The sequence below is a fragment of the Streptopelia decaocto genome (genome assembly GCF_964273445.1).
Source record: "Streptopelia decaocto genome assembly, chromosome: 12".
NCBI lineage: Eukaryota > Metazoa > Chordata > Aves > Columbiformes > Columbidae > Streptopelia > Streptopelia decaocto.
In genome coordinates this window covers 3,713,396-3,740,861 of record NC_138667.1, presented here as the reverse complement: position 1 = coordinate 3,740,861, position 27,466 = coordinate 3,713,396, and the positions used below count along the sequence as shown (strand labels likewise).

The window sequence follows — 27,466 nt, the reverse complement described above, 5'->3', positions numbered from 1 at the left end:
AAACATCTGTGGGCAGTGGGAGAAGCAGTTATGGAAAATGCTTAAAGGGCTCCTGCCAGGGTCACCATAGTGGGTGGTCTTCTGCTGTGACTGTTGGGGTATCGGGTGGGTTGGGCGCACTGCCCGGCCATGCTGAGTAGGGATCTCGCTGAGCCGCAGCCCAGAAGCACCACAGCACCTTGCCGGCAGCCCTGTGCTGTGCCCAGCTCACCAGCATGCTGAGCGGTGACACAGAGCGGTGTGACACTGACCCCGTCCTGCCTGCTCAGCCATCTGGGGATGAGGTGGGTGTAAGATGCTGCCCATGGCACGTTGGTACAAGCTGGCTGCAAACCGCAGGTGCGGGGTTGGGCTGCAGGTGCAGGGTTTGGCTGCAGCATCGGCAGCGTGCACCTTCACGGCACGGGCCGCGTGGTTGGTGCATCCTCAGTGTCGGGCGCCCATACGGGCTGTGCAGGGGTAGTGTATGTACAAGGTGGGGTGAATGGTGAGTGTCTGGCACCTGTGTCTCTGATAAGGTTTGCAGAGGCAGGAACCTAAGAGGCACACACGCAGGGCGCAGGCGTTTGGCATTTATTAGACACCAGCTGAGCAGGGATGGTGGAAACAGGACAGCCATGGGAGCGGTGGCCCAGGTGTCCGGTGGCGGCTAGAGCCGTGTGGCACTGTGCAGGGGTGGGCGAGGGGAGCCCACCCGGATGGCGGGGCCGGGCACCTCCTCGGGGTACGAGAGCGCGGGGTTGCTCAGCCCCAGCCTGGCCTTGTCACAGGGGGGGCCCTCGCGGTCCTCCCAGCCCTCGGGGCCGCGGCAGCGGTCTGTGCAGCACAGAGTGGCCCGGGTGATGAGCTGGTCGAGGGGCTGCAGTGAGTGCATCCAGGCGGGGAGGAAGTCCCAGGTCTGCAGCCATTTGGGCAGGCGGCCGGGGCTGCGTGCCTGCAGCGCGTTCACCAGCCCCACGAAGAAGAGGAGGCCGAGGAAGGGTGCGCCCACCCCTACCAGCACTTGCCAGCCCGCCATAGAGATGCCAAAGATGAGGGAGGGCAGCAGGAGGAAGCAGACAATGAGGTACAGCACAGCGAACCAGCGGTACTTGGCCGTGCGCTCGCCCAGCGCCTTGGCCATGCGGATGGGTAGGCGGGTGAAGGGCAGCGGGTACCACAGCAGGATGCCGGAGATGTTGAAGAAGAAGTGGCAGAGGGCAATCTGCAGGGACAGCATCCCCGTCGGGTTTGGCACGTGGGCAGCCTCCTCCTTGCCCAGTGCCCCCCATGATTCCAGCCATGGCCCCCAGCTATACCTGGAAGGAGCTGGCCAGCTTGTCCCCCGGGCTGGCCAAGGCAGCCAGGATGGCAGTGGTGGTGGTGCCGATGTTGGAGCCCAGGGTCAGCGGGTAGGCGCGCTCAATGCTGATCACCCCCAGGCCTGTGGGAGAGGGATCCCATCTCGTCCCATTGCTCCTTGCCAGTGCCATCCCCACAGTCATCCAGGGAGACACATCTCCAAATGCCCCAGCACACCCAGGACATTGTGCGGGGGACCAGCACATGGCAGGGGACCAGGTTTGGCCAGGACTCACCAATCAGAGGTGTGATGGCAGAGGTGAAGACAGAGCTGCTCTGCACCACAAAGGTCATTCCAGCGCCCACCACCATGGCGAAGTACCCAGTGAGCCAGCTGAGCGGGTGTGGGAGGTCTGCCACGGCATGGCCGTGAGCACGGGCACAAACATGGACACAGACACGGACACATCAGCTGGGAGCAGCCTGGACCTCCTACATGGTGCTGGGGAGGGGGCTGTGGGACCAGGCTCTGGGTATGGGGTCAGGCTGTGGGTATGGGGCCAGCCTGGTGCCTGGGATGGCCGGAGAAGGAGGATGTGGATGCCAGGAGGCCATGACAGGCAGAAGCCAGGGCTCAGCAGCAGGCAGGGGACACAGGGGTAGAAGCAGGAATAGGGGTTAGAGGCAGCCAGGAATTGGTCTGAGGGTGGCAGGTAGGGACGGGCTTGGGTGGCCGTGGGGCACGCAGGTCCCATCCCACTCACCAGTGTTAATGACTTTCTGGATGGCTTTGGCCACCTGTCCCTTGAGCAGGGAGTTGAGGAGTTTGACCAGGAGGATGAGGCAGGTGCAGAGCACGATGAGGGACCCAGCCAGCAGCACCAGCCCCACAGCCAGGTCGGGCAGTGGTGTGTCGGTGAAGAGGTGCTCGCCTGCCCCACAGCATGGCTGGGTGAGGGGCTGGGGCTGGCCCGGCCCCGCTCACAAACCAGCCCCCTAGCCCCACAGCGGGGCCCCAGCCACAACATCTCCCAGCCCTGCCCCACGTCGTGACTCCAGCCCCATGTCCAGCACCTCTGCATCCCACATTAAGCCCCCCAGCCCTACCTGCAGCTTTCCAGCCCCCCGCACCCACTCACACTTCTGCCTGCTGACGTTGTGGAGGCTCCCGATGCCCTTAGTGCTGCAGTGGCCAAGGGCTGTGCAGTTTGGAGGCAGCCCAAACCCTATGGCAGCCATCTGCAAAGAGAGGGTGGGCTGCAGCTGGCTCCACAGCATCCTTGGCCAGCCCCCTGCCCGCCACCCACCCTCCGTGGGATTGTTTGGTGGCCCCAACAGGATCACAAGCCACTCACCTGTGGGGGGGCGGGACCACACCAGACACGGATAAGGCTCCGGTTGCGCAGGGTCTCGTCTCCTGTTGCGATGCCCGTGATCACCGACTTGTCCAGCTGCAACAACACACACATTGGAGAGGGCCCTTGAGGGCTGACTGCACCCCCAGCTTGGGGACATCTTTGCTGGGATGGGGACACTGCTGCCAGCCTGGGGACACTTGAACATGACCACCATCAAAGGGACATGAGTGCTGGGAACATCACCACCAGCACAGGGACAGCAACGCTGGGGAACCACCACTAGCCTGGGGACACCACTGCCAGCCTAGAGAAACTTAGGCATGACCACCATCAAAGTGACACCAGCACTGGGGACATCACCACCAGCATGTGTGACCATCACCAGCCTGGGGACACCACGGCTGAGGAGACCTGGATGATGAGCTTGGTGAAGGGCTCTGTGATGATCTTCAGCAGGTCAGGGGCGTCCTTCCCACTGCGGATGTTGAAGGTGGCCACGACCAGGTGGGTGACGCGGTGCAGGTACCCGCTCACCACCTCCAGCGGCAGCAGGACCAGCACTGACAGCCAGTTGAAGCAGTCGTGCACCGTGGCACCAGCGAAGGCCCTGTGTGGAGGGCCTGTTGGCATGGGGTGGTCCCTAGGGAGCAGCCCCCAACCCCCGTGTCCCCTCTGACTCTCACCGTTTGAACTCACTGCGGTCACCAGCCTGCATGAGGGCCACAATGGTGTTGGTGACAGAGGTGCCGATGTTGGAGCCCATGATGATGGGGATGGCAGAACGTACCTCCAGCACTGGGGACAAAGAGACCCACTAGCCCGCATGGTCCAGCCTGGGGTGATGTGATCCAGCCACCCCCTTGCCCAGGCTCAGGTCCTGGGGAGCCCCATGGACACACTCACATCCTGAGGAGACCATGCTAACAATGATGGAGGTGGAGGTGGAGGAGCTCTGCACCAGCACAGTCACCAGGATGCCGACCACCAGCCCGGCCACTGGGTTGGAGAGGATGGCGTTGTCCTTGAAGATGTCCCCGGCCACCTTGCCTGCAAGAGAATGTGAGCAGCAGGGTGCTGGTACGGTGGGTGCCACCAGCCATTCAGGTGCCCCCACCACCCTACCTCCAGCCAGCTGGAAGGCAGAGCTGAGCACGTCCAGGGAGCACACGAAGAGGTACAGGAACCCGAACATCAGGGGCACCTTGAGAAGGGAGACACAGATGGACTGGACCCTGGCCCAGAACCCCAGCTCTGCGCAAGACAAGAGAGAGTGTTAAACACCGGCCACGGCATGGCCCCAGCTCCCTGGGCTCCCACAGCCCTACACCATCCTCTTCTGCCCCTTGGTGGGACAAGGCTTGTGTCACCGCTCCCTGGGTCCCCTCCATCTCCTCCCACACTTGAGCACTTCGTGCCAACCACCCATATTGCCCCTCACTCTCTCTGCAGCACCCTGGGGAGCTGAGGGTCTCCCTCACCAGCAGACACCCTGCCATGCTGGGTGTCCGGCTGGGGTGCCAGCACAAGAACTGGCACTGCAGGGCAGCGAGGAGGAATTGCTGCCAGTCCCAGGGGCAAAGCTGGGGCTCTCCTGGCACCCCAAGGCCCCCTCTGGGCACCTCTGGTAGGTCTCTGGGGTGCTCCTCAACCAGGGTTCTTTGTGCCCACCACCCAGGGGGTCTCACCTGGCCTCTGCAGCTCCTCCAAGCCCAGACGGGGCCCCTGCCAGGGCAGCACATCCAGCTCATACCGCTCCCTGCTCTCGCGCAGGCGCCCAGGCGAGCCGGGGCAGGGGAAGCCGTGGTCAGGGCAGGGCACTGCCCCGACAGTGAAGGGACAGGCATGGGCAGCCGGCAGCCGGTGCAGAGCTGGGGAGAGGGAGCACCCGCGTTACGGCCCCATCCTTGTGGGGACCACCCTGCGGAGCAGAGCCCGGCCAGGGTCTGGCCAGCAGCAGAGCTGAGCCCAGCGCGTGGTGAGGAAGAGGAGGAGGAAGGCTGCGGGCACCTACCTTGGGGGCTGGGGCAGAAGGTGAACTGCGGCCCGTGCACCACCCTTCCACCCTGCACCAGGCAGCGGGGCAGGGCCGGGCTCTCCCTCCGGTAGGGCAGCATCGCTCCTGCTGAGGCTGAGCAGAGGCAGCGGTGTGTCACCACAGCAGTGCTGGCACCACCGAGGAGGACCATCCCATCACCCACTGGTCCCCTGGGCCACCAGCCACTACCACATCATCCCAGTGAGCTCCCGCAAGGGCAGGCAGGGGACATGGGGAGGTGACCCCTCCTGCCCAGGGTCCTGCTCACCTTGGACTGGCCGGGCACTCAGGGCAGTGCCACATCCACATGCCACATCCACGCGTCCCTCCAGCGAAGTGGTCTGCAGGGCACCGTGGCCCTTTATACGCAGGCCAAGAGCAAAGTCTAAGGAGCCCCACGTTGCCCCTCACTGCTTGCTGCTCACCTCCTCCCCAGAAATTCCTGCAGTTAATGGGTAACCGTGCTGCATCCCGCGTCAGCCACAGCCGTGGGGCAGGATGCGGCAAATGTCCCCGGGGTACCGTGCTGCCACACACCCCACCTCGGCTGCCCGAGGCTCCGCGTCGCCCTGGGTGAGCAGCAGCCAGTGTGGTGGGGAGCAAAGCTGGGGCGGTGCTGGAGCAACCTCAGCTCCCTGTCCCTTGGTGCTGGGTGCTTCACTCCCTGCACGAGATGAAGAGGAGGAGAAGACGTCAGTGCTGGTGTTGTTGGGGTGTCTCGGACTGGAGGTGAGGCTACACACACATCCACCATCCTCAGAGACACCCCAGCGTCAGCTGCAAGGGGCCAAGCTCTGCCCAAGCTACAGACTGTCCGCATTGCCAGGGCGTTGACGGTGGGTTACGTCAGCACCGGTGCAGTCCCCATGTCCTGTCGCTGTTGGTGATGGTGGCACATGGCCCGGCTCAGCTCATGCCAACAGCTCAGCACGGAGCAGCCGGCAGTGCTGCGAGGGCTGCGCGGGGCAGAGCCTGTGTCTTCCAGCACACACTCTGCTAGGGCAGGCAGGAGCAGAGTGATACCAGCGTTGCCATCACCACCTCCTCGATGCCATTTATCATTACCTGCTGTTTATGCACCTTCAGCCAAGTTTCCATCCACGCGCAGGGCACCCGGCCAGCTCGCCCCCACATCTGCCCTGGGGAGAGCCAGGGGCCAAAGGCCCCTCCAGCCCAGGCACCTGCATGGAATGGGCACAGAGGGGCCACGTGGTTGCCACGTCCCTGTTCTTGGATCAGACACTCCCAGGACCCATCACCATGGACAAACCAGCTGCAATTGTATATGGGGAGAGAATGGGAGATCCCTCAGGTACCGCAGAGTGGTCAAGGACAGCCTGGGGACATCCCTGCCGCTGCTGGAGCATCATCGAGCCTCTGCAGAGTCACAAATCGCTGGACCTCAATGCCCGGGAGGTGCCACAGCAGGGGACATGTCCTGCCTCTGCAGGGCCTGGGGACCCTTCTGGCCAGGGAGGGTGGCCAGTGGCACTGGCCAGTGGCACCTGCAGAGCCCCGTGCCCAGCTGCAGTGGGAGGAGGCTGGTGTCCGCATTTGCCCTGTCCCCGGGGCTCTTGCCCAGCTGCCCCCACAATCATTAACCCGGTGAGGCCCTGGCAGCTCTGGCTGTCACTCATTGACAGTGTTGGGGCTGAAGTCCTCGGCCATGCCGGCCCTGCAGCTTCCACTACATCATCATCAGTGCTCGCAAAACAAGTTCCTGGCACTGCCCTTTGCTGCCGGGCAGGGCGGCACCAGGGCCAGGGTTGGCTCCAGCTCTGCTCTGACCCCATGGGTCTCTGTGGGGTACAGCGGGGACGGGGGGACATTGCTGCCAGGAAAAGCACCATCTGGCCTTAGCAGCAGAGGAAGGAGAAGATGCATGTCCAGGCAATGCTCTTTATTTCCCCTGATTTCACACCACAGACGGGACTGAGCAACACCATGGAGACACAGAGGGGCTCTGACCTGGGCCATGGGGCTGCAGCCAGCTGTCCTGGGCCACCCCTCTGCCTCTGGCTGGGCAGTGGTGACAGAGCAGTGACCCAGGGAAGGACCCCAGCACTCACGGATGCTGGAGGGATCTCCTGGCTGCTATTGGGGGGCTGTCTCCATCATGGACGGAGTCTGAGACCTCTGGGGACATGGGGCTGCCCAGGAATGGGGACCTGCCAGGCACAAGGTTACTGCCCAGCACAGCTGCCAGCAGGGATGCCAGGCTGGGCGCATGCTGGGTACCCACACACTGGGCTGAAATGCTCAGCACCCAGCGGTGCTGCATTCCCCTGGCACCAGGGAGGGCTGTCCCCAGGGGCTGAGCACCCACGGCCCCAGACAGGCTGCAGCAGAGACCTACGAGGATCCACTCCTGTGGGTCACTTCAGCAGTCGCCCACACAGGACCTCCCTGCGGGGAGGGGGAAGGCTTCTTTGGCACAGTCTGCTGGCTCTGCCTCTGTCTGCTCGGGGCAGGAACCACATACAGCTCCATGCCCTGCTCCACAATTGCGTTGAGCCTGGCAGGATCAGGCCCAGCCACACTCATGCAATGCAGATGGTAATGACTTGCCCAGGACATATGCTGGCAGGGCCATGCTTACTCTTCCTGGGACGGGTAGACCCGCTCATCAACAACGGGAGAACCCCCGTTCCTGTGGGGTCAGGGACCGGATCTGTCCTTCCGCTCTGGACGTGTGTTCTCCCGACCCTGCCTGCCCACAGCACCAGGGTTCAGGGCTCGGGCCTGCCTTGCCACCACACCCGCCCATGTCCACTCTCTCTTGCACACCCTTTGGTTGGAAGGGTGCTTTCCCCACCTGAACAGTCTGCAGGGCCATGCCAGCAGGCAGAGGCACTGGGCAGGACAGTGCCAGGCATGCATGGGATGTTGCAAAGTGCTTTGCAACAGGGGTTCAAACTATCTACAGAACTCCCTTGATGTGCACCAGGATGCGACCCCATCGAGGGGCATGGCAGCTGCTCAACCACTCACAGCGACACGACACAACAGTTTGGGACAGGACGTGGACGAATCTGCGGTCCAGGCAGTGTCGGCAGTGCAGGGCAGGGGCCAGTTGGACCCCACGTTGAACCCCGATATGGCCCGGGGGTACCACATGCCGGGTGCAGATGTGCAGCAGGACTCATCGGAGCTCATGGTCAACCGGAGGCTGGGCTGGCACAGGGTCTGAGGGCTGAGGGCCTGGGTGAGGGTCACGGGGCTGATCCGACCCGTCACAGGCACTGTCGTCCTGCCCGGGGAGCTGGAGGAAGTCAGGCAGGACCAGGTCCTCCTTGGAGAGCAGCCCACGCTGGTCATTGGCCCGGCAGCTCTGGGCACGGTTCAGCAGCTCCACCAGGCCTGGGAGAAATGCAGGTCACACAGCTGAGCCTGGCACTCAGGCTCTAGTTCTAACACCTCAGCTGCCCTCTCCACCTGATGTGATCCTGAACATGTCCCAGTCACAGCACCTGCAACTTCTCCCTGCTCCATGCCAGCACCCACAGGACCCTGCACCCCCCTTCAGCAAACTAGAGACCCCCAAATCCCTCATATCCCATCTGCAGCTTCATGGGACCCTGCATCCATCCCCAGTAGACTGGGGCTCCCACATCCCTCTCCCTGTGTTTTACCCCAGCCCTTCAGGTTTCAGACAGGCCAGGTCTCACCTTCCAGGTCATATGTGCGGCGGTTTAGGTTCATGGCAGCTGAAGACCGGGGCCGGGAGAAGGAGGAGGGCATCTCCCACAGTGTGTCCGACTCCGCTCCTGTCGGGCTGCCCTCCTGCAATAAGCAGCCCAGGCCTCAGCAACGCGGCGAGGAGGCAGCACTCCCCCAGCCCGTGTCCCCATCACGCAGCCTGGCCCCTGCCCCGGCACCCGCTGCGCAGCCCCACGGCACGTGCCGGCACCACGGCAGAGCACACCTTCCCACAGGCCATGGCAGCAGCCACGGGGGCATCTCCAACCAGGGACGGTGGGATCCTGAGCTCACCTCGTTCTGGAGCAGGGAGGGGGCGGCTGCGGCCTCAGCACTCTCTGTCACTCGCACGCCTGCAAGGTAAGTGATGCTCAGCACCCCATGCCAGCACACCAGTTCTGTCCCCACTAGTGACAGGATGGAGCCCATCCCAGGGAGCAGGAGCCATGACCAGCCGAAAGCAGCCAAGCCCTTTGAGCACTCTGGGCAGGGTGACACAGCCTGAGGGGGGACACGGCTGGGGGGCAGGACACTCTACCTGCTGGCGTTTCCAGGATGAGTTTCTGAGCAGCCACCGTGCTGACCAGCTTCTCCAGGTCCAGGGCGGCCGCCTCACCTTGCTGCAATAGGAAGAGCCAGCCGGTGTCACGCTTGCTGCAGCATGGCAAAGGTGGCCAGGTTGAGGACGTGTGAGCTCCCTGGCCAGACCAGGGGTCACAGGCTGCACCACACACAGCACACCCACCAGTGCCTCCTGGCCCATGGCACTGGTGACTCTCCACGAGCTCACAGGCTGCCCCTGATGTGGACCCACTGCTCCCCACCACTGCCGGCAGCCCCTGGTCCAACCCCCCACAGCATCCCGGCCGCAGGGGCTGGGACCGTCCCGCCGAGGCGCAGGCTCACCCGCCGCAGCAGCGCCAGCTCCATGCGCACACCGTACTTCCCCAGCACAGGCTGCAGCGCTTCCCGGATGCGCTTGGTTGACTTCGCCGTGATGCGGATGGTCTTATTGAGGGAGGAGATTTCCAGCCTATGGAGGAGGAGATGAGGCTGTCTGAGGGCAACTGTGGACAGGTAGGACAGAGCCGGGGTGTTTGGGGGGTTCAGTGTGGGGCACCACGAGGAGGTCAGGGTGCTGTCTGTGATGTGGACCAGACACATGTGGGCAACAGTGTCAGCCCCGAAGCTCCCACTCACTCAAAGCTTATCCTGTTCTCCAGTTTCACCTCCTGGTCTGCCAACACGGAGCACTCCTGGTCCAGCACCAGCGCTTTCTGCAAGAGCCAAACCATCAGGAAAGAGCATGCCAGAGTGGCACGTTGTCCCTGCACAAGGCTGATCTGGCTGGCAGAAGCCCCCATTCCCCCTGCCTGCCCTACCTGCTCGTTCCCCACCAGGTAAACCTTGATGTCGGGGAGGCTGAAGCCACGTTTCTCGCATATCCCCGCCAGCATGTCGCGGATGGAGTGGCCGGGCCGGACGGAGGCCAGCGAAGCCGTGCCGTCAGGCAGGTACACGCAGCAGTACTTCATGGGCTTGGCCGGCAGCTCTGCCTCGCTGCCCCCCAGGCTTTTCCGATGGCCCTGTGGGACGGATGTGACAGGATGAGCCCAGCCAGTGGCAGCATGATGCCATGGGGCCAGCATGACAACTCACCTCCGTCCAGGGGCTGGCAGTCGTGCTGGCCGAGGACAGGAAGCCCAGGTCCAGGCTGGCTGAGGAGTTGAGTGAGCCCTGGGACTCCCGCCACAGCATGGCGCTCCCACCGCCTTCTCCCCCCTCTAGGACAGACAGAGAGACAGTGGTGGGCACCACAGGCACCTTTCAGGGGGGGCACGGCTCCTCTGGCCAGCTTGGCAAAGCACTTACCTGCCCAGGAGGGCTCCCGCCGCTCGCCCTTCCTGAAGGACCGCCGGGGGCTGCGGTTGGCACTGCTGCCCGCTGTCTCCACACCCAGCGGCAGGGACTTGCCCAGCTTCAGCTTCGACTTCTGGGTGAACAGAGAAGAATCTCAGTGTGGGGACATCCAAGGCTGCCCTTTCCCTGGCCCCTGACCACTTGTCCATCCTCAGCCCAACACTGGGTTTGCTCCAAGCAGTGGCAAAGGGACCCAGCACCTTTTTCTCAGGCCAAGGGACAGGTCCCTGTGCCCCCCTTGCCACCCTGCTCACCTTGCTGAGGTCAGGTGGGGGGCTGCTGCTGCGGGAGTGGGGCCGCAGGTCGGGCAGGGGCTGCCCCTGGCTCTCTGCCCGCAGGCAGGCCTGGTACAGCGGGGATTTCACAAAGCGCGTGTAGCTGTCAAACTTCATCAGGTTAAAGATCTGCGAAGGGAGGATGCGCGTGCTGAAGACCCCTGCCCGCCTGCAGCTCGGTCTGGCCGCTGCCCCGTGGCATGGGCCCAGGTGCCAGCAGCGATGCTGGTGATGCGCAGGGTGGTTCTGCAGCCCCCACCCTGCGGGCAGGGTGGAACACGGGTGCTGCTCATACCTGGAGCTGCTGGACGCGAAACATGTCTGGGGAGGGGGTGGCCAGCATGTCCTCCCCAATCCAGGCTTGCTTGTCAATGTTCACGGGACTGACTGAGTGGCTGGAGAGGAATTCGTCATAGATTCGCCGTGCCTCCTGAGCCAGCTGGGGGAGTGAAGGGGTCAGGCTGAGGCCAGGAGCTCTCTCCTCACTCCTACCTTGTGGGGAGCCCCTGGCTCACCCCACGAAGACACCCGAGTTCTGAGGCACCAATTTTCCCCTGGGACAAGCTCGGTACCCGGGCTTCAGAACAGGCACTGGCGCCAGCCACCTCCACCCAGCACCAAGCTCTGGGTACAACACGGTGGTCTCTCCACAGAGGTACAGCCTGAGGTAGGAACTGTCCCCTCCAGCTGTGTGGCTCTGTCCCCACGATCCCCACTCTAGCTCTCTGCCCTTGGTCTCTTTTCCTCCCAGCAGCACTCTCCACCCTCCGGCCACCCTGGGCTGGAGAAGCACAACCCACTCCGGAGGGCAGGCAGTCCCGGCTGCGGCTTTTCAGATGCACATCACATCCATCTCCTTGTCCCTCCTGCAAGAGCTCCCAGCCTGCTCAACATCCCGTTACGGGGGTTTGCTGGGACCCTGGGACACGCAGGCACGATGGCCACCTCCACCCACGTCCCTCCCAGGCTCAGCCGCGCTGTGGCTGTGCGGAGGCTGGTACCTGTTGCGTGTCGCTGGCTGGGATCTGCTGGAAGCGCTCGCATGCCTGCCAGAAGTAGACGTTTTCAGCGCTGAACTCTTTCTTGAGGAACTCCTGCGGGGCAGAGAGAGCTGCTGGCCCAGCTGGCACCACGGCTGAGGGACAGCTGGTTGCCAACAGTGGACAGTAGCAGGGACCAAGGTCTGGGCTGCGGCACTCACGGTAAAGTAGGTGACAGCAACGCGGTCCTGCAGCAGCGTCTCGAAGGATTCGGCCCAGCTGACCACAGAACCCTGTGCGGAGCCGCAGGTGGCCGGTGGTCCTGGCAGGCTGTTCACGCTGTGATTGCTGCCACGGGCCCTGGAGGCATTTAACTCTGAGAGAGAAAAAGAGTCAGTTCTGGCTGCCTGGGTGTCCCCCAGCACCACCCCTGTTGCCAGCAGCCCCCTGTATCTGCAGGGAGCTCATCTCCCTGATCCTGATGCGAGCCAGCAAGGCCTCAGGAGGGAAAATGAGGAGCTGGTATCGCAGTGGCAACCTTGATGGATCAAGCACCATGATGCCACATGAGGCTCCCAACCCTGAGGAAACTCTCCCTCCAGGAAACCCAAGGTGATTGTACATTCAAATGGAGTCCCTCCATAAAAAGATGGAAGATCCCAGCGGCAACCCCAGCTTTAGAAATAGCTTGGGTGGTGAGCCCTGGGCGCAGAGGGTCATTTGCAAGAGAATATAAGGACATGGAAGCAAGGCTCTCCCAGCCTGCGGGAGCAGAACAGACAGGAGGCTGCTGCTTTGCCAAGCTCCTTGTCCTTCTCCTCCTGTCCAAAACACAGGATAACCGCACACACCCTGCACGTACAGGTGGGCACAGCAGCCCCTGGCACTCCCCCTGCAGTGGGGCTGAGATGGTCAAATGGCACGTCTGAGATATCCAGTGTACCATGAGACAGATGGACAGAGAGACAAACAAACTCTCATGGAGCACAGGACTGGCTGGTACCCAGGTTCTGCTTGCGCCAGGAAGCCCCTTGGCCCCCAAGGGTCCCAGCTGAACAGCCAGAAGAGAGGGACCGGTACGATGGGGCCATGCAGGAGAGATGGAGGGGTCTGATGAGTCCCTGGCACAGGGCTCAGCCCTGCACCCGCCCACAGCACAGCCTGTGCTGACACAGGACCTGGCTCTCTGCTGGCTCCTTGCCCCTGGCTTTGGGCCTCCCCCTCCCCTGAGGATGATGCTGGCCTCCCGTCCCAGAGCAAAGAGCAGCCTTACCTCCATCTGACACAGCTGGGCCCTGCGGGGGTGGAGAGAAGAGAAGTGAGAGGGGGCGCACAGCATTTGCCAGCTCGGTGGAGCAGTACCTGGGCAGGCGTCAGCGCCAGGGCAAGCCCAGTCCGAACCCAGGCGCACGGGACACAGGCTGCCAGCAACCACCACCCGGCGTTAACTGCAACCAGAACGGCTGCCCCATGGCAGGGGCAGAATGCAGGGCTCCCAACCCGTGGGGCAGCAAGATGGGGGGTCACAAGAGGTGCGCAGCTTTTCTCCCACCTCCCATGCATCTATTGCCCTGGGGCCAGAACAGCAATTGGGAAAGGGCAGCTGCTATCAGATGTAACCCTGCCGCCCTGTCCGTGGAGGAGAGAAGCAGCCTCCTCAGCACAGGAAGAGGAGGGGAGGAGGGGAGGGAAGGAAGGACAACCACAGCCCTAGGCAGGCAAACTGCCTGCTCCCTCCTTCCTTGTGGCCTGGGGCAGATGCCCAAAAAACAGTGACCAGGTCCTGCCAGAGCTGCCAGCCCAAGGCACAGCAGGACAGGGTGCCCTGTACCATTCCCTGCGCTGCCCCAAACACCTGCTGCGGGGATGTGGTACCCCAGGACACACAGCAAGAAGGGAGATGGGCAGAGCCTCTGCAGTCAAAGCCCAGCTAAGCACCAGCATGGCACTGCTTCTCATCACCCGCCTGGAGCCACACTGAAGGGGTGCCCTTCACCTGGCTGGCCAGTGCCCCCCACCCTGACAGCCCCGCACACCCCAGCCTGCCCCGCACACCCCTGCCTGTCCCCATCCCAGCCCCACACACCTGAGCCCCACCACCCCACCCCTGCCTGTCCCTGCTACCCACCCCACATGCAGCTGCCATGCCCTTTATCTCAGCCCCGCACACCCCAGCCCTGCCTGCCCATCACCCCAGCACCACATACCCCTGTTTTGCCAGCTCCTTGCTCTTCCCCATCCATCCCTGCTGCCCACACCCACATAGCTCTGCCCTGCCTGCCACGACACACCAGCATCGCTGACTCTTGTTACCCCGTCCCCATACCCCAGTGCCGTGCATCCCCACATATCGCTGCCTCACCCTCCTAAGACCCCTGCCTGCTCATTACCCCAGCCCCATATGTCCCCGCCTGCCTGCTAACCAGCCTTGTATACTGTTCCCTGCCCTAATACCCCTCTACATCTCTGCCTGCTTTGGATACCCAAGCCCCATACACCCCTGCCTGCCCAGTATCCAGCCCCACTCCCCCTGCCTGCCTGTTCCCATGCCCCATACATCCCCCTGTCTGCCCGGTACCCAGCCCCACGCCCCCTGCCTGCCCGTTATCCGTTCCACACTCCCCGCCTGCCCACTCCCTGGCCCCGTCCAGCCCCTGCCTGCCCGGTACCCAGCCCCACACCCCCTGCCTGCCCGTACCCAGCCCCACGCCGTGCCGCCGGGCGGGGCCGCCCCGGGGGATGGGGACCGGCGCCCCGGGCCAGGCCGGGACTCACCATGCGGCCGTTGTGGACCAGCAGCAGCTTGGCCTTGCCCTGCATGCCTGGCACCGCCCGGCCCCGCGCGCTACCGGCGCGGCCCGCGGCCCCGCAGCATCCCCGGCCGGCGGCGCGGCGCGGCTCTCCCGGCCCGGCCCGGCGCTCCCCGGCACTACCGCTTTCGGCTGCCACAGGAAGTGTCGCCATGGGAACCGAGACCGCAGCGGGGGGAGCGGAGCCGCCCTCCCGCCCCGCGCCGCCGCCGCCGCCGGCCCCGGCACCGCCCCGGTGGGCACCGGCTCCAGCTCGGGGCCAGGAGGTGCCGCGGCCCCATCCCCGTCCTCATCCCCGTCCCCACCCCATCTGCATCCCCATCCCTGTCTCCATCTGCATCTGTGGCCACATACCCATCTGCATCCCCGTCCCCATCTCAATCCCTGTCCTCACCCCTGACTCCATCCCCATCCGAATCCCCGTCCCATCCCAGTTCCTATCCTCACCCACTCAGTCCCCATCACCAGCACGGCCTGTGCTGCTTCAGGCTCACCATCCCATCACCACCCTCCTCAGCAGCCTGGGCAGCACAAAGGGGCTCATCTCGAGCACCACATCATCCCAGGGAAGGGTATTGCAGGGGGGCATCTACATGTCAAACGCGCCCCTCCACCAGCCTGGTGCCGCTTGCTCCGGTCACACCCGGCAAGGCACACAGCTGCCTCCCAGACCCACGCCAAACAGCAGGTCAAGGTGGCCCCAGGGCTGTGCTGCTGCTGCCTTAGCGCCTGGGGAGAGCTGCCTGTGCCACGGATGCCGGCAGAGCCTGGTGCAGAGGAGTGGTGGACGTGCAGCTTGGAGTCACCAAACTGATGCCTAAGCAGTTTTGCCCATCTCCTAGGCTGGGGTTCCATGTTGATCAGCAACCACAAACCAGTCATGGATATTTTAGGATATTTGTTAGGAAATACAAGTAACTAACAGTTAGAGGATAAACCGCAGAGCACCATGGCAACCCACTCATAGAAATGCTAATAACTGGGACGTAAGGTGGGTGATTAACCTATCAAAAGCAGAACCCTAACATTAAGTTGGGTGCAGATCTATGCACAGAAAAATGAAGTGTTCCCACTGTGAACGTGCACAAAAGCAGCGCGGCATTAGCAGCCGCAGCCCTGGCAGGGTCTGTGGGCAGGGGGGAACAGAGGGTGGCCCCTGCTGCTGCCCCTCTCCCCCGGTGGTGCCACAGAGTAGCAGTGGGGTGGTGGGTGATCCTGCTTCTCCCCTTCTCTTTGTCAAAGCATAGCTGTGTTGTTTGGCTTGGCTTTGCAACGGGAGTTATAAATAAAAATGTCTCACCAAGAGTGCGTGACTCACGGTCCTCACCACAAGGATAACCTCTCTGCTAGGAAACCTGATCCAAGGACTGAACTGCGGCATGCAAGAATCAAAGACATTGCTTAATTAATATATTTAATCCAAATGGTGAACAGACTAGCCCCTTACCCCACATGGGCTGGGGTGGGCTACTGGGGAAGGTGCCTGTGCCCCTCTGGCCCCCTGTCCTGTGCCATCTCTGACCTCTGGCTGCAAACATCGCAGCCCTTGACCTGCTCCGGTGCCCGGTGGTTTCCCTCTGATGGCAGCGGGAGCTGTGGCAGCAGCTGACGTGGCCTCAAGCAGCTCCAGCCTCAGCATTACCTCCTGGCACTCTCCAAGGGGGCAGCTGGTGGGTGCTGGTGTTGCCTCACCCTGCTCAGAGGGGGTGTGACATGGGGATATGCTGAGGCATCATCGTTCCTCTCCTGGGAGGCTGTGTCAGCCCTGTGCACCCAGACACGGCCATACCTGTGGCCTGTTACTGCTGCCTGGACAGCACGCAGCGACCACCTCGGAGGCTGAGGCTGCAGTGCTTCCCCCGGCATCACACGCCGGTTGCACAGCTCCATCCCGCAGTGATGCCCGTGGTGCCTGGGTACCGCATCCTGCCACTGTGCCGCCATCCCCGAGACAGAGCCTGGCCCCGTGAGGAGAGGGACGTCCTGTGCCCCAGTGCCCCAGCCCAGCCGGACCTGATTTATCCTGGGGGTAGGCGACGGCGGGGCGACAGCTGGCTGCGGGATTTGCCGAGGGCATTATTTAATGCTGTGGGTAAATGGAGAAACAGCAGCTAATTCTGGAGCCAGTAATCCTCTTCCTCCCCCAGCGACGGGTAGCGTGCCAGTCACGCAGCCACCAGTGAGCCCCCGGGACGAGCCCCCGGGCAGGTCTTCAGGTGTGCCAGAGCGACTGCCAGACCATGGGTGATGTGCAGAAGGTAAGCGGGGTCTGGTGACATCCTGCCTGTGCCAGGGTGGGTGTGCTGGCACCAGCTCCTGGCGGCAGTACTGGGTGAACTGGAAGGGCAGGACCAGGGCTGTACCTTGGGCTTGTCCCCCCAACATGCCCAGGAGCTGGCAGGGCTCCCAGGGTAAGGATGGCACACATTGGGGGGACCGAGGCTGGGTGGATCTCCTGTGGGGCCACCACGAGCCTGGACACCTTTGGAGCCAAACCCCAGGCTTTCTCAGGCTGTAGACACAGGGTACCCATGGCCAACAGGGCACCCAGCTCCCCACTCCAAAATGAGGGTGCTCTGCAGTGACCTGGCACCCCACAGGCCTCCCCCGGCACCCCACGTCCCCAGGGGCTGCTCTCCGTCATCCAGAAGCTGAAGGGCGCCCCAGAGCAGGAGCTCCGCATCGTCCTGCTGGGGCTGGACAACGCGGGGAAGACCACACTGCTGAAATGCCTGGCGTCCGAGGAGGTCAGCACCATCACCCCCACCCAGGTAGGTGCCACTGGGGGACATGGGCGGCGGGAGGGTGGCAGGTTCTTCTCTCCCCTTGGGTGATACCAGAGTTTGCGTACCTGTGCAGGGCTTCAACATAAAGAGTGTCCATTCGCATGGCTTCAAGCTGAATGTCTGGGATATCGGGGGGCAGCGCTCCATCCGCCCATACTGGAGGAAGTATCTGGGCAGCACAGACCTGCTGGTGAGTGGGGTGGCTGCCCGCAGCCCCTTGTTGGGACCCAGTGCCCCAGCAGAGCGCTGCAGCCCCTGCAGAAGGCAGATGGCTGCACAGCTGGGCGAGGAGGAGACACTGACTGTCCCTTTCCTCCCCACGGCAGATTTATGTCATTGACAGTGCAGACCAGAAGCGCTTCGAAGAGACGGGGCAGGTACGAGGGGTCTGGGATGGGGGGTGGCTGTGGGGTCTGAGGCAGCACCGCTGTGGGGGCTATGCTGTCCCAGAGGTACGAAGGGCTCGTGATGGGGGTCTCAGCACGCAGAGCCACCCCACCCCATGGCAGATCCATGCCCAGCAGCTCTCCCTGAGGTGGGTGTGATGCCTCAGGGGTACCTGACACAGGGGTGACGGCCCCTGGTGAGAGTGACCTCTCAGTCACCAGCCTTCTACCACCTCCCCAGGTGAGTGATATGACCAAGCAAAGGTTTACGAGTAGCAAATTAAGAGTCACAAACCCTGGGAATGAATCTGGAGAGGGGAAGGTGAGACTCTGAGTGCCAGTCTTGGCTGTACCGGCACCAGGTTGTGGTGTGGCTGTGCCAGACAGCCCAAGGCTGACAGCAGCCTCCTGGAGCTGTCCTTTGCCCAAGGCTCTCAGTGCTGGGAGCATTTCAGCCCTCAGGTAGCACCTCGTGAAGCTTCTGGGCTCTCTCCAGGGCAGATGGAGCTTCAGGGGTGCACATCTCTCCCTCTGGATGTTGAGACCTCACAGCTGCTTTGACTGCAATATAAGCACCAGAGAAAGGGGAGCAATGCACTTTTTGGGGGAGTGAGATGCCCCAGCCTGCCCTGGGCAGCCCAGGCAAGAGCACAGAAGCTCTGGGGAGTTCGGCAGCAGTGGCTGGCGGCTCTGGGAGACGGTTCTCTCTTGGCAGGAGCTGGCAGAGCTCACTGAGGACGAGTCCCTCACAGGGGTCCCGCTGCTGGTGTTTGCCAACAAGCAGGATCTAGTGACTGCAGCACCCGCAGCCGAAATTGCAGAAGGGCTGAACCTCCACACCTACCGGGACCGGGAATGGCAGATCCAGGCCTGCTCAGCCTTGTCTGGGGAAGGAGTGCAGGTAGAGATGGGGGCCTGAGGGCTCTGCAGAGGCAGGAGAGGACCCAAGGACCTGCCACGCTCTTGAGGTTGTGCTCATGTCTCTCTCTTCCCTCCAGGATGGAATGAACTGGATTTCCAGCCAGATCATGAACAGGAAGAAGTGAGAGCTGCAAAGTGCCAGACTGGACAGAGCTGCAGGTCCCTAAGCCATGGCCACCCTCCCCCGGTCCCTAAATCCCCCCGAAAGAGCCCAGCTGGGCCCTGAGCCTCAGACTGCGGTGCTCAGATGGGCTTCCCACCCAGTCTTTCACTCATCGGTTGGCTTTCCCATCCCCTGGGCTCCTTGTACACCCCCAACACTCCTGCAGCCCCTGTGCTGTCAGAGGGAAGCACGTGTCCCACTGTGTTAAGGGCTTGCACACCTCCAGAACAAGAACCCACTCAGGACGGGTGCATCCCCACCACTGGCACACCCCGCAGAGGCTGCTGCAATGCACACACTGTCCAGGCACGCTGGGCACCCCCCAGCACTGGCTGCACCCTCAGACACGGCACATCCAGCCAGTGGGTGGTGTGTGTTCCCCTCCGCTCCTGTGGGATGTGACTGGTGCTGCCCCAGCCGTGGCAGCTGCCTCGGGAAGGGCTGGACTCGGTATCCTCTGCTGTCCAGAGGAGACCCCACACGTGCACACGACCTGGGACAAGCACGCAGACACGGACACAACATGGTACAGTCACCCGTGGAGGTGTTTCATCTCCTGGTGACAGCCTTGGCTGCAGCCACGCTGTGTGTGTCACCGAGAGGCGCTGCTCCGGAGAGCCCCTGGGAAGCGCATTGTCCTGAACACACCGAGCCGGGGCTTCTGCTGCCCTGCCGAGGCCGCCCATCCCGAGGGCTGGAAGATGCAGCTCCCCGGCCCCACAGCCAGCACGGCTGAGCACCTGCGCGCTGGGGATGGGTGGGAGGCCAGCTGCGCTGGGGCTGGGGCCTCCTGCAGCACCGGGCCCCGGCCTGCAGACCCTGAATAAAGCTGCCTGTGACCCCGCGCCGCCTCAGCCAGTCCTTCCCGCGGTGCCGGGCCAGCGCTGCTCCCGCTGCTCCGCGGCCCGGCGAGGCCTGCGGGGCCCGGGCCGGGGCCGTTCCCAGAGCCATCCTGCGTGCCGTTGCCATGGCGACGGGCTGCCGGAGCGGGTCACGTGCCCCGCGGGCGGCACGAGCCGTGCACGTGACCGGCACGAGGAGGGAGCGCGGACTACAGATCCCGGCGTGCCGTGCGCCACAGCGCGCCGCGCAGTGCACGCCGGGGGGCGCTCTGCCGCTCCTCCCGCCGCCCGGCTCCACCGAGCGGCGGGAGCCGCACACCTCCCTGGCCCCGCCCCCTTCTCCACCATAGGCGGGCAGGAGTGACACTCGCCTCCGGAGGCGGGAATGCGGTGGTGTGGGGGTTTCTGATTGGTGGCGCAGGCAGCCGCTCCCGGGCGGGGCCGTGGGCGGGAGCGGCGCGCGTTCCCGGAAGCGGAGCATGGCGGCGGGTGCGGGCGGGCTGCTGGCGGCCGCGCTGCTGTTGGCGGTGGCCGGGCCGCGCCCGGCGCCCGCCGAGCTCACGGACGGCAACAGCGAGCACCTGAAGCGGGAGCACTCGCTGATGAAGCCGTATCAAGGTGAGCGCGGCGCCGGGCGGGGCGGGACGGGAGCCCCGCGGCGGCCCGGGCTGAGCCGCGCTCCCTCTGCCCCGTCACAGGCGCGGGCTCCGCCGCGATGCCGCTGTGGGACTTCCAGGGCAGCACCATGGTCACCAGCCAGTACGTCCGCCTGACGCCCGACGAGCGCAGCCGGGAGGGCTCCATCTGGAACCGTGTGGTGAGAGCCCGGGGGAGACCGGGAGGGAACCGGGGCGGCCCCAGCGCCTCTCCCGGCTCTTACCCTGACGCCGCTGGGCGGTCTCTCCACACAGCCCTGCTTCCTCAAGGACTGGGAGCTCCACGTCCACTTCAAGATCCACGGGGCTGGCAAGAAGAACCTACACGGGGACGGGCTGGCCCTGTGGTACACGCAGGAGCGGCTGGTGCCAGGTACGGTGCACAACGGGGGCTGCCTGGCTGGGTTGAGGCCTCCTCAGCGCTTACATGTGCCCAGGGAGCTGCCCTTGCACTGACTGCCCTTGTCCTGGGAGGTTTCTCGCCAGGGAGGGCGTTTGAGCTGCTCTCTGGTTTCAGTAGATCGGGATGACGTGTCCTGTGTGTTCTGCCGTGGGAACAGGTGCCCTCAGTCATCTGCCTGGCCGTGAACAGCTCTCGCAGCTCTCTTCAGTAGAAGTCTTTGAGCACAAATTCCTTCTGAGAGCGTTCTGTCCCCTGTGTTCTGTCCTGTTCCAGGTCCTGTCTTTGGCAGCAAGGACAACTTTCACGGACTGGCTATTTTCCTTGATACGTATCCCAACGATGAAGCAACAGAGGTGAGTGGTTTAGGGAGCTCGTTCATTGCCCAGGAGGCTGTTTCCTCACAGCTTCGTGTTCCAAGTGCTTCATGGCTGGACCAAGGAAAAGTCTATCCTAACGTGAGAGCGTGCTGCTCATCCTGTCATTGGAGCTGGTAATGGGAAGAGTTTGTATGTGCATTAACAGAGATAAGAACATCCACACTCCGTCTTCTGCTGTTGTTGACTACACAGATGTTTCCAAGGCCTTTTCCCCTCAGGATGAGAGGGCGGCACAGAGCTGGTGTAAAATATGCACCACCAGTTAGAGGAATCCACCTCAAAGAATATTCATCCCGAGTGTCATTTCTCAGGCTTCTCCATGCTTTGGTTGATCATTCCATGTTGTTCCTGGCCATATTCTCTGTTTCCAACCTGGGTGTCTCTAAAAGAGAAACTCTGGGGTGGCTTCTTACTCCAGAATTCCCTGTGGCCAAAATACAGATCAGTTTAAGGGCGGTTGGTCCTTTTCTTCTCTCCTGCTTCTTGTTTGTGGATCTCGTTACAGCACAATCAGAAAACATAACCGTGTTGGTGAGATCTGTTGCACCAAAACCATGACACTTAAGTCATAAAGCACCTGGAAATGCCCCATCTCCCTCTTGTCTGATGCTCACTGGGAGGTGAATTTGTGCCTTGGGTTGGACTCTCCTGGTGTATGTAATCACCGACTACAAAGCCCTGAGTGTAGTTGTGCTGTTCATGTGAGATTTGTGCCCGTTCTGGGTCCTGTGCTCTGTTCTTACACTTCTTGCCCTGTTGGGTGCTCACTCTGCACATGTGGGGCTGTCTGGGTGCCCTGGGCACGTGGTACAGTGGGGGCTCACGGGGGTCTCCATGCGGAAGGTCAGAAATGGCTGCTCTGCTTTAGCCAAAACAATCTCTCAGTTTATAATCAGTTTTATGTAAAAAGTGAGCCTTGATTTCGTTGTTCTGCCCTCCGTACCCCACTGTGCAGCAAAGCCATGGCTCTGTTGCTGTGCCTGGCTGAGATCTGCTCTCGCTCAGGTTCCTGACCAGGCAGGGGAAGGTGGCTCTTGGTCTGCAGCTGGAAGGCTCCTGCAGACCGAAAGCAGCAGCGCTCTCCTCCCCGCAGCGCGTGTTCCCCTACATCTCCGCGATGGTGAACAATGGCTCCCTGACGTATGACCACAGCAAGGACGGGCGCTGGACGGAGCTGGCGGGGTGCACCGCCGACCTTCGGAACCAGAACCACGACACTTTCCTGGCAATTCGGTACTCCCGGGGCCGCCTGACGGTGAGACGCGGTGGACACCTTCTGCAGGGTCTCTCGCACGTTAGACAGGGCAGTGCTAAGGAGCAGGTGTTGCTGTGTCAGTAGGTGGCCTAGAGATGGTTTTTGAGGCTTGACCACCTGCTTCTCCTGCACCTCTGGCTCCAGAAGAGCTGTGGGTGGGCAGATGGCAGTGCGCGTTCTTGGTGTGACCCTCCTCTGGTCTTACAGGTGATGACGGACGTGGAAGACAAGAATGAGTGGAAGAACTGCATTGACATTGCAGGGGTGCAGCTGCCAACTGGCTACTTCTTCGGTGCCTCTGCCGGCACTGGAGATTTGTCTGGTGAGAGGGAGGGGGCTTTGCTTACGGGAATACCTGCGATTTGGGGCCTGGACTGTAACACTCTGGAGGCATTTGAGGGCTTCCTTCCCTGGAATTGTTCACCAGGCTGTTGAAACCCTCTTGTGTTGTGGCCTGGGGGATGAGGCATCTGAGAGCTGAGGAACATCTCAAATCCCAGCTTTGTGCCTGGGGTGTGAGGTTGGTTTGACAGGGAAGGAGACCTGTCAGAGCACATCTAGGGCTGTGTGGATATCTCTCGAGTCCCCTGACAGCGTTTTGGTTGTTTCCTAGACAATCACGACATTATCTCGATGAAGCTATTCCAGCTCATGGTGGAGCACCCTCTAGAAGATGAGAGCGTTGACTGGACCAAGATTGAGCCTAGCGTCAGCCTCCTTAAATCACCCAAAGGTGAGCTCTGGCCTCAGAAACCTCTCTGGTGGAGGGCTGGCACGCTGGTGCCGCGCTCTTAAGACCTGTTGAAAGACGTCGGAGCTGCAAGACCTCGCAGGAGCCGAGGCTGGGCCAGTCTGTGCGACTGTTCTTGTCCTTGCAGACAACGTGGATGACCCGACGGGGAATTTCCGAAGCGGGCCTCTGACGGGCTGGAAGGTGTTCCTGCTGCTGCTCTGCGCGCTGCTGGGCATCATCGTCTGCGCCGTGGTGGGAGCTGTGGTCTTCCAGAAGCGCCAGGAGCGGAACAAGCGTTTCTACTAGTGCAACACCCGGGCCTGTGCCCAAACCCATTTTTTTCTATGGGGAGCTGTAAAAACTGTGGTTTCTAAAAGCTGTTTCTGAGAAATACCAGAAGTATTTTCTTATCTGTCTATTTGGCTGTTGGACTGAGGGGGGGTGATTCCCGCTGCAGAAGAGCCCCTTGCCCCCGGGCTGTGGTGCGGGGGGGTGCCTGGAGGTCGCTCCCCTTGTTTTTCCAGCGCTCCCTGTGCTGGGTGAGACCTGTGGCGGGAGGGCGAGCGGCGGTGCCTGTGAATGTTGGGGGCTGTGGGGCATTAAAGGACTGACACCAGCTGTGGCTCTGGCTCTGTCTGGGCTGGGAAAAGGGGGGTAGGAAGCTGGGGGGGCTGCGGTGTGGAGCAGCTGGGGGAGGCCTTGGGTGTTGGTCTCTTCTGCCAAGTAGTAAGGGATAGGATGAGAGGAAATGGCCTCAATATTAGGAAAACATTCTTCCCGGAAAGGGCTGTGGGGCATTGGAACAGGCTGCCCAGGGCAGTGCTGGAGTCACCATCCCTGATGATGGCATTTAGATGAGGTTCTTAGGGACACGGGTTGGTGCTAGAGTCGGGTTAAGGTTGGACTCGATCATCCCGGGGGTCTCTTCCATAATTCTTGGGTGGTGTCCGGGGGGGTCGCTGGGCGGGGGTCGATCCCTGTGGGGTCCCAGCGGGTTCGGCGGGGGTTTGTTCCGCGGAGGCTCCGGGGCAGACACCCAGGGCGGGGGGAATGTCCCGGAGGGTTCGTTGCGATGCCCGGGGGGGGGACACTCCGGCCGGCGGCGGCGGGGAAGCGTGTCCCCGCAATCCGGGCCCGCCCCCGGCCCGCCCCGCCGGGCGGAAGGGAGCGGGGCGGAACGGCGGGGCCGGGCCGTGTTTCCGGGCGGGGGGAAGCGGCGGGGGCGCAGCCAGCGTGTCCCGGTGCGGGGCCGCCGGGCGCCATGGGCCCTGGCCGCCGCAGGGCTGCGCTCCGCCTGCGCGGCGCCGGGTGAGCGGGGGCGCGGGCGGCGGGCGGGCGGAGGGTCCCGGGGCGGGGGGGTCCCCGGCGGCCGCTGACCCCACGTTGTGCCCCAGGTCCCCGCTGCTCCTGGGGCTGCTCCCCGGCCGCTTCTCCGTCTTCCCGCTGTTCTTCCTGGCGCTGCTCCTGGGCTTCGCCTCCCTGCTCTGGCTCCAGCTCAGCTGCTCGGGCGAGGGGCCGGTGGCCGGCGGGGCGCAGAGCCCGGGGGTTCCCCGCCAGCCCTGCCCGCCCCCGGCCGCGCTCCCGCCGCCGCAGGACGAGCCGTCGTGGGGTCCCCATCGCCTGGCGCTGCTCGTCCCGTTCCGGGAGCGCTTCGAGGAGCTGCTGGCCTTCGTGCCCTACATGCACCGCTTCCTCAGCAAGAAGAGGATCCGCCATCACATCTTCATCCTCAACCAGGTGGATCATTTCAGGTAGGGTCTCCCCTCGCTGCAGCGAAGCCCAAAAGGGAGCGAGGGGGCCCTTCTGCAAAACCTTGTGCCCACCAAACGGGTCTCCCACTTGTCTCCGATGAAGTGTAGGATCTGACCGACATGGAGGTGTGATGCTCTCCCTAAATTTACTCACTCTAGAGCTTCTAGAAGGACAAAATGGTATTTTGTTTCTGTCTTCCTAAGGGAGAAGAGCATTATCTTCCCTAGATCTTTCAGCTTTCTCCTAAACATCTGGGGATGTCAAAATCCAGAGAAATACCGTGGGGTGTTTGGAAATGCAGTTGTTCCCCCTGGCTCGCTGTCCGGTACCTGCGTGCAGCCCCGGCGGGGCCGGCGGGACTTGCCGTAGCCCCTTGGGGTCCGCAGTGGCCAAACCCCCATGTGTCGCCATCGGGCTCAGCGTGTCCTGCCTGCGCGGGGAGGAGCAGGGGTGCATTTTGGGACAGGCAGCCCTTGCGCTGCAGAGCCAGGGAATGCCATGTCTGCGTGTCCCCATTTGGGGACTGGTTGAACATTCCGCATTGAGGAGCACGGGAGCGGGACATGAAGGGACGGCGGCCGCTGCGTGTGGCGCTGAGTCCGTGGTCCCGCGGCAGGTTTAACAGGGCATCCCTGATCAACGTGGGCTTCCTGGAGAGCGGCAACGACACCGACTACATCGCGATGCACGACGTCGATCTCCTGCCCCTCAATGAGCAGCTGGACTACAGCTTCCCGGAGGCTGGGCCCTTCCATGTGGCGTCCCCGGAGCTGCACCCGCTCTACCACTATAAGACCTACGTGGGCGGCATCCTGCTGCTCACCAAGCAGCACTATGAGTTGGTGAGCACGTGGGTGGGACATCCCAGCCAGTTTGGGGTAGGGGCTGTGATGCTGTCAGGGTGAACAGTCGTACATTTTGCACTCTGTGCTTGGGAAGGAGGGAAAGGAGTCAAAATGGTTTGGGAACAGGAAGGGGGAGGTTGCGCTGGTGCTCAGGGCTTGCGATGCTGGTGCCTGCTCCTCTGCGGTGTGGGGAGTTGTGCTAGATGGGACCTCGGTGATACGGTGCCCTCTCATTTCAGTGCAATGGCATGTCCAACCGCTTCTGGGGCTGGGGACGGGAGGACGATGAGTTTTATCGACGTATCAAAGGAGCTGGTCTCCAGGTAAGGGGTGCTCTGTGGCCTCCTAGGCTGAAATTGCCCTTCTCCATGTCTCCCCACCCGGTCCCCAGGTCAGGACCAGGGGATGGCAGCTCTTCTGCACTCCCCGCTCCAGTAGCAGGTGCAGTGGGTACGGACAAGTTTTCCAGTAGCTTCACAGAACTTTTGCTCTTCTAGGTTCGCCGTCCCTCTGGAATCACAACTGGATATGAGACTTTCCAGCACCTGCACGACCCAGCTTGGAGGAAAAGAGACCAGAAGCGCATCGCTGCACAGAAGCAGGTGAGACCTCAGCGTGGTCAAGGGAGACCACAGGAGATGCGGGCTGTGATCACCACGTGTGCTCTGAGCCCTCCTTGCTCATATCCTTCCCTACCAGCTCTGCGCTCCCTCCCCGGGCTCTGGCTGCTTCCCCCTCCGCTGGAAGCCAGCGTGGGCTCAATGGTCTTTCTTTTCTTCAGGAACAGTTTAAGGTGGATCGGGAAGGAGGTCTGAACAACGTGCGGTACCGAATCGAGTCACGGACAGCCTTGAGTGTGGCAGGAGCCCCGTGCACCGTCCTTAATATCTTGCTGGACTGTGATACAGATGAGACCCCTTGGTGCACGTTCGGCTGAGCCCATATCCTGTGCGCCAGTCGTGTGCGCTGTGCTTGTGCCAAGATGCCGGGGCTGCCGCCGCGCTGCTTGGAGCAGGCAGGATTTTTGCAGCAGCCTGAGCATGGCGGTGCTGGTGAGATACAGAGGAACAGAAAAGGCTGAGAACTGGGCTTTGCTGGGACCGACAGAAGAGGCTGAGAGTGGGACTCCGTGGCGTCACTGCGGACGCTGGTGCTGCCTCCTGGGGCAGGTGCAGGAGAGTTTTCCTGCTCTGGACATGGCTGAGCTGCCACTCAGCTCAGAGGACAATAAAGAACTGTCAGGGAACCTGTGAGCTGTGAATGCCCTGGGCCATGCCGTGCCACTCCTTTTTCCTGCTCCCTTCACCTCGCTGGCTCCAGCACACCCTTTTCTGGCTTGGCCTCAGCCACCCTTTGCCTGGAGAGGTGATCTGCTCTAGTTTGGAGGTCAAGCCGGTCTGAAATGGGCTTGAAGCGAGATGGTGCCTGTGTTTCAGCTGCCGGGTACCCCTAGGGCTGTGTTGTGATTGCTTCATTGCAGGAAGCAGTTGTGATCGAGCTGTGCCCCAAGCCCCAGTGCCCGCAGCTTTGCTGGATGTCAGCGGGTGAGGTAGCTCAGGACTCCTCTGTGGAGTAAGGAAGAGAGTTCTGGCTGAGCTGCCCCCTTTCCTACTTGCCTTCTGTGGCATGTGCTGCCTCAGCCTTTTTTCAGGGGATGTTGGAGAACCTGATATCCCCCCAGCAGTGCTGGTCCTGTGTGAGGTGTCCTGGGAAGGACGGGCTGCTGGCGTGGGTGAAGTGCAGGAATTGGGATGGTTGCCACTAACCTGCCTGAGCTGAGGAGAACAAGAGCTTCCCTGGGTGAGCAGGGGCAGGGATGCTCCCCTCGAGGAGGGAGCAGGAGGGTTTGGGATGATGATCTGTGCAGGGTAAGGCTGCAGGTCTCACCCCTCGCTCTGGCCGCCCAGCCCTGCCTCACCAATGGGCCGGTTTCTCCCATGATGAGGACCTGGGCTGCCCCTTCCAGCAGCGTGGGGGGGTATTTACTTT

At 62.5% G+C, this 27,466-nt stretch overlaps 4 protein-coding genes and 1 pseudogene across 5 annotated transcripts; 3 read left to right on the top strand and 2 right to left on the bottom strand.

Annotated features, from left to right (window-relative positions):
- Nucleotides 1–630: 630 nt before the first annotated feature.
- On the bottom strand, nt 631–4,753 carry SLC34A1 (solute carrier family 34 member 1; the record flags this gene model as incomplete). Its single annotated transcript, XM_082063596.1, has 12 exons — nt 631–1,204; nt 1,299–1,423; nt 1,578–1,694; nt 2,046–2,213; nt 2,421–2,520; nt 2,637–2,732; nt 3,051–3,246; nt 3,323–3,434; nt 3,543–3,686; nt 3,762–3,890; nt 4,325–4,507; nt 4,651–4,753. The coding sequence occupies 12 exons, from the start codon at nt 4,751–4,753 to the stop codon at nt 650–652; spliced, it is 2,028 nt and encodes a 675-aa protein (XP_081919722.1). The 3' UTR covers nt 631–649.
- A 1,798-nt stretch (nt 4,754–6,551) lies between these two features.
- On the bottom strand, nt 6,552–14,472 carry RGS14 (regulator of G protein signaling 14). Its single transcript, XM_082063536.1, has 15 exons — nt 14,324–14,472; nt 12,822–12,843; nt 11,770–11,924; nt 11,570–11,662; nt 10,864–11,007; nt 10,548–10,697; nt 10,246–10,366; nt 10,033–10,157; nt 9,756–9,959; nt 9,574–9,650; nt 9,280–9,406; nt 8,912–8,993; nt 8,668–8,726; nt 8,343–8,457; nt 6,552–8,034 (listed from the first exon to the last, which is right to left on the bottom strand). The coding sequence occupies exons 1-15, from the start codon at nt 14,366–14,368 to the stop codon at nt 7,817–7,819; spliced, it is 1,737 nt and encodes a 578-aa protein (XP_081919662.1). The 5' UTR covers nt 14,369–14,472; the 3' UTR covers nt 6,552–7,816.
- Nucleotides 14,473–16,775: 2,303 nt separating this feature from the next.
- LOC309444953 (ADP-ribosylation factor-like protein 3) lies at nt 16,776–18,627 on the top strand (annotated as a pseudogene). The gene is made up of 5 exons (XR_014186707.1): nt 16,776–17,129; nt 17,218–17,334; nt 17,471–17,521; nt 18,246–18,431; nt 18,529–18,627. The product of XR_014186707.1 is annotated as an ADP-ribosylation factor-like protein 3 (transcript).
- A 1,275-nt stretch (nt 18,628–19,902) lies between these two features.
- Nucleotides 19,903–23,496, top strand: LMAN2 (lectin, mannose binding 2). Its single transcript, XM_082063297.1, has 8 exons — nt 19,903–20,074; nt 20,155–20,273; nt 20,368–20,485; nt 20,789–20,868; nt 21,986–22,147; nt 22,355–22,469; nt 22,761–22,880; nt 23,026–23,496. Exons 1-8 carry the CDS (start codon nt 19,936–19,938, stop codon nt 23,184–23,186), a joined length of 1,014 nt encoding a protein of 337 aa, XP_081919423.1. The 5' UTR covers nt 19,903–19,935; the 3' UTR covers nt 23,187–23,496.
- A 566-nt stretch (nt 23,497–24,062) lies between these two features.
- B4GALT7 (beta-1,4-galactosyltransferase 7) lies at nt 24,063–26,748 on the top strand. Its single transcript, XM_082063617.1, has 6 exons — nt 24,063–24,188; nt 24,275–24,631; nt 25,249–25,474; nt 25,717–25,800; nt 25,975–26,079; nt 26,259–26,748. Exons 1-6 carry the CDS (start codon nt 24,142–24,144, stop codon nt 26,412–26,414), a joined length of 975 nt encoding a protein of 324 aa, XP_081919743.1. The 5' UTR covers nt 24,063–24,141; the 3' UTR covers nt 26,415–26,748.
- Nucleotides 26,749–27,466: the final 718 nt, after the last annotated feature.

Excerpts from the sequence above, each read along its gene's own strand:
- RGS14 (XM_082063536.1), bottom strand. The coding sequence starts at position 14,368 with ATGCAGGGCAAGGCCAAGCTGCTGCTGGTCCACAACGGCCGCATG. Across the intron at positions 11,008-11,569 it reads CAGCCAGCGACACGCAACAG|CTGGCTCAGGAGGCACGGCG; the intron begins GTACCAGCCTCC and ends TCACTCCCCCAG. Across the intron at positions 9,407-9,573 it reads GAGAACAGGATAAGCTTTGA|GCTGGAAATCTCCTCCCTCA; the intron begins GTGAGTGGGAGC and ends CCTCCTCCATAG.
- LMAN2 (XM_082063297.1), top strand. The coding sequence starts at position 19,936 with ATGGCGGCGGGTGCGGGCGGGCTGCTGGCGGCCGCGCTGCTGTTGGCG. Across the intron at positions 20,869-21,985 it reads CCAACGATGAAGCAACAGAG|CGCGTGTTCCCCTACATCTC; the intron begins GTGAGTGGTTTA and ends TCCTCCCCGCAG. Across the intron at positions 22,470-22,760 it reads CGGCACTGGAGATTTGTCTG|ACAATCACGACATTATCTCG; the intron begins GTGAGAGGGAGG and ends GTTGTTTCCTAG.
- B4GALT7 (XM_082063617.1), top strand. The coding sequence starts at position 24,142 with ATGGGCCCTGGCCGCCGCAGGGCTGCGCTCCGCCTGCGCGGCGCCGG. Across the intron at positions 24,632-25,248 it reads AACCAGGTGGATCATTTCAG|GTTTAACAGGGCATCCCTGA; the intron begins GTAGGGTCTCCC and ends GTCCCGCGGCAG. Across the intron at positions 25,801-25,974 it reads TCAAAGGAGCTGGTCTCCAG|GTTCGCCGTCCCTCTGGAAT; the intron begins GTAAGGGGTGCT and ends TTGCTCTTCTAG.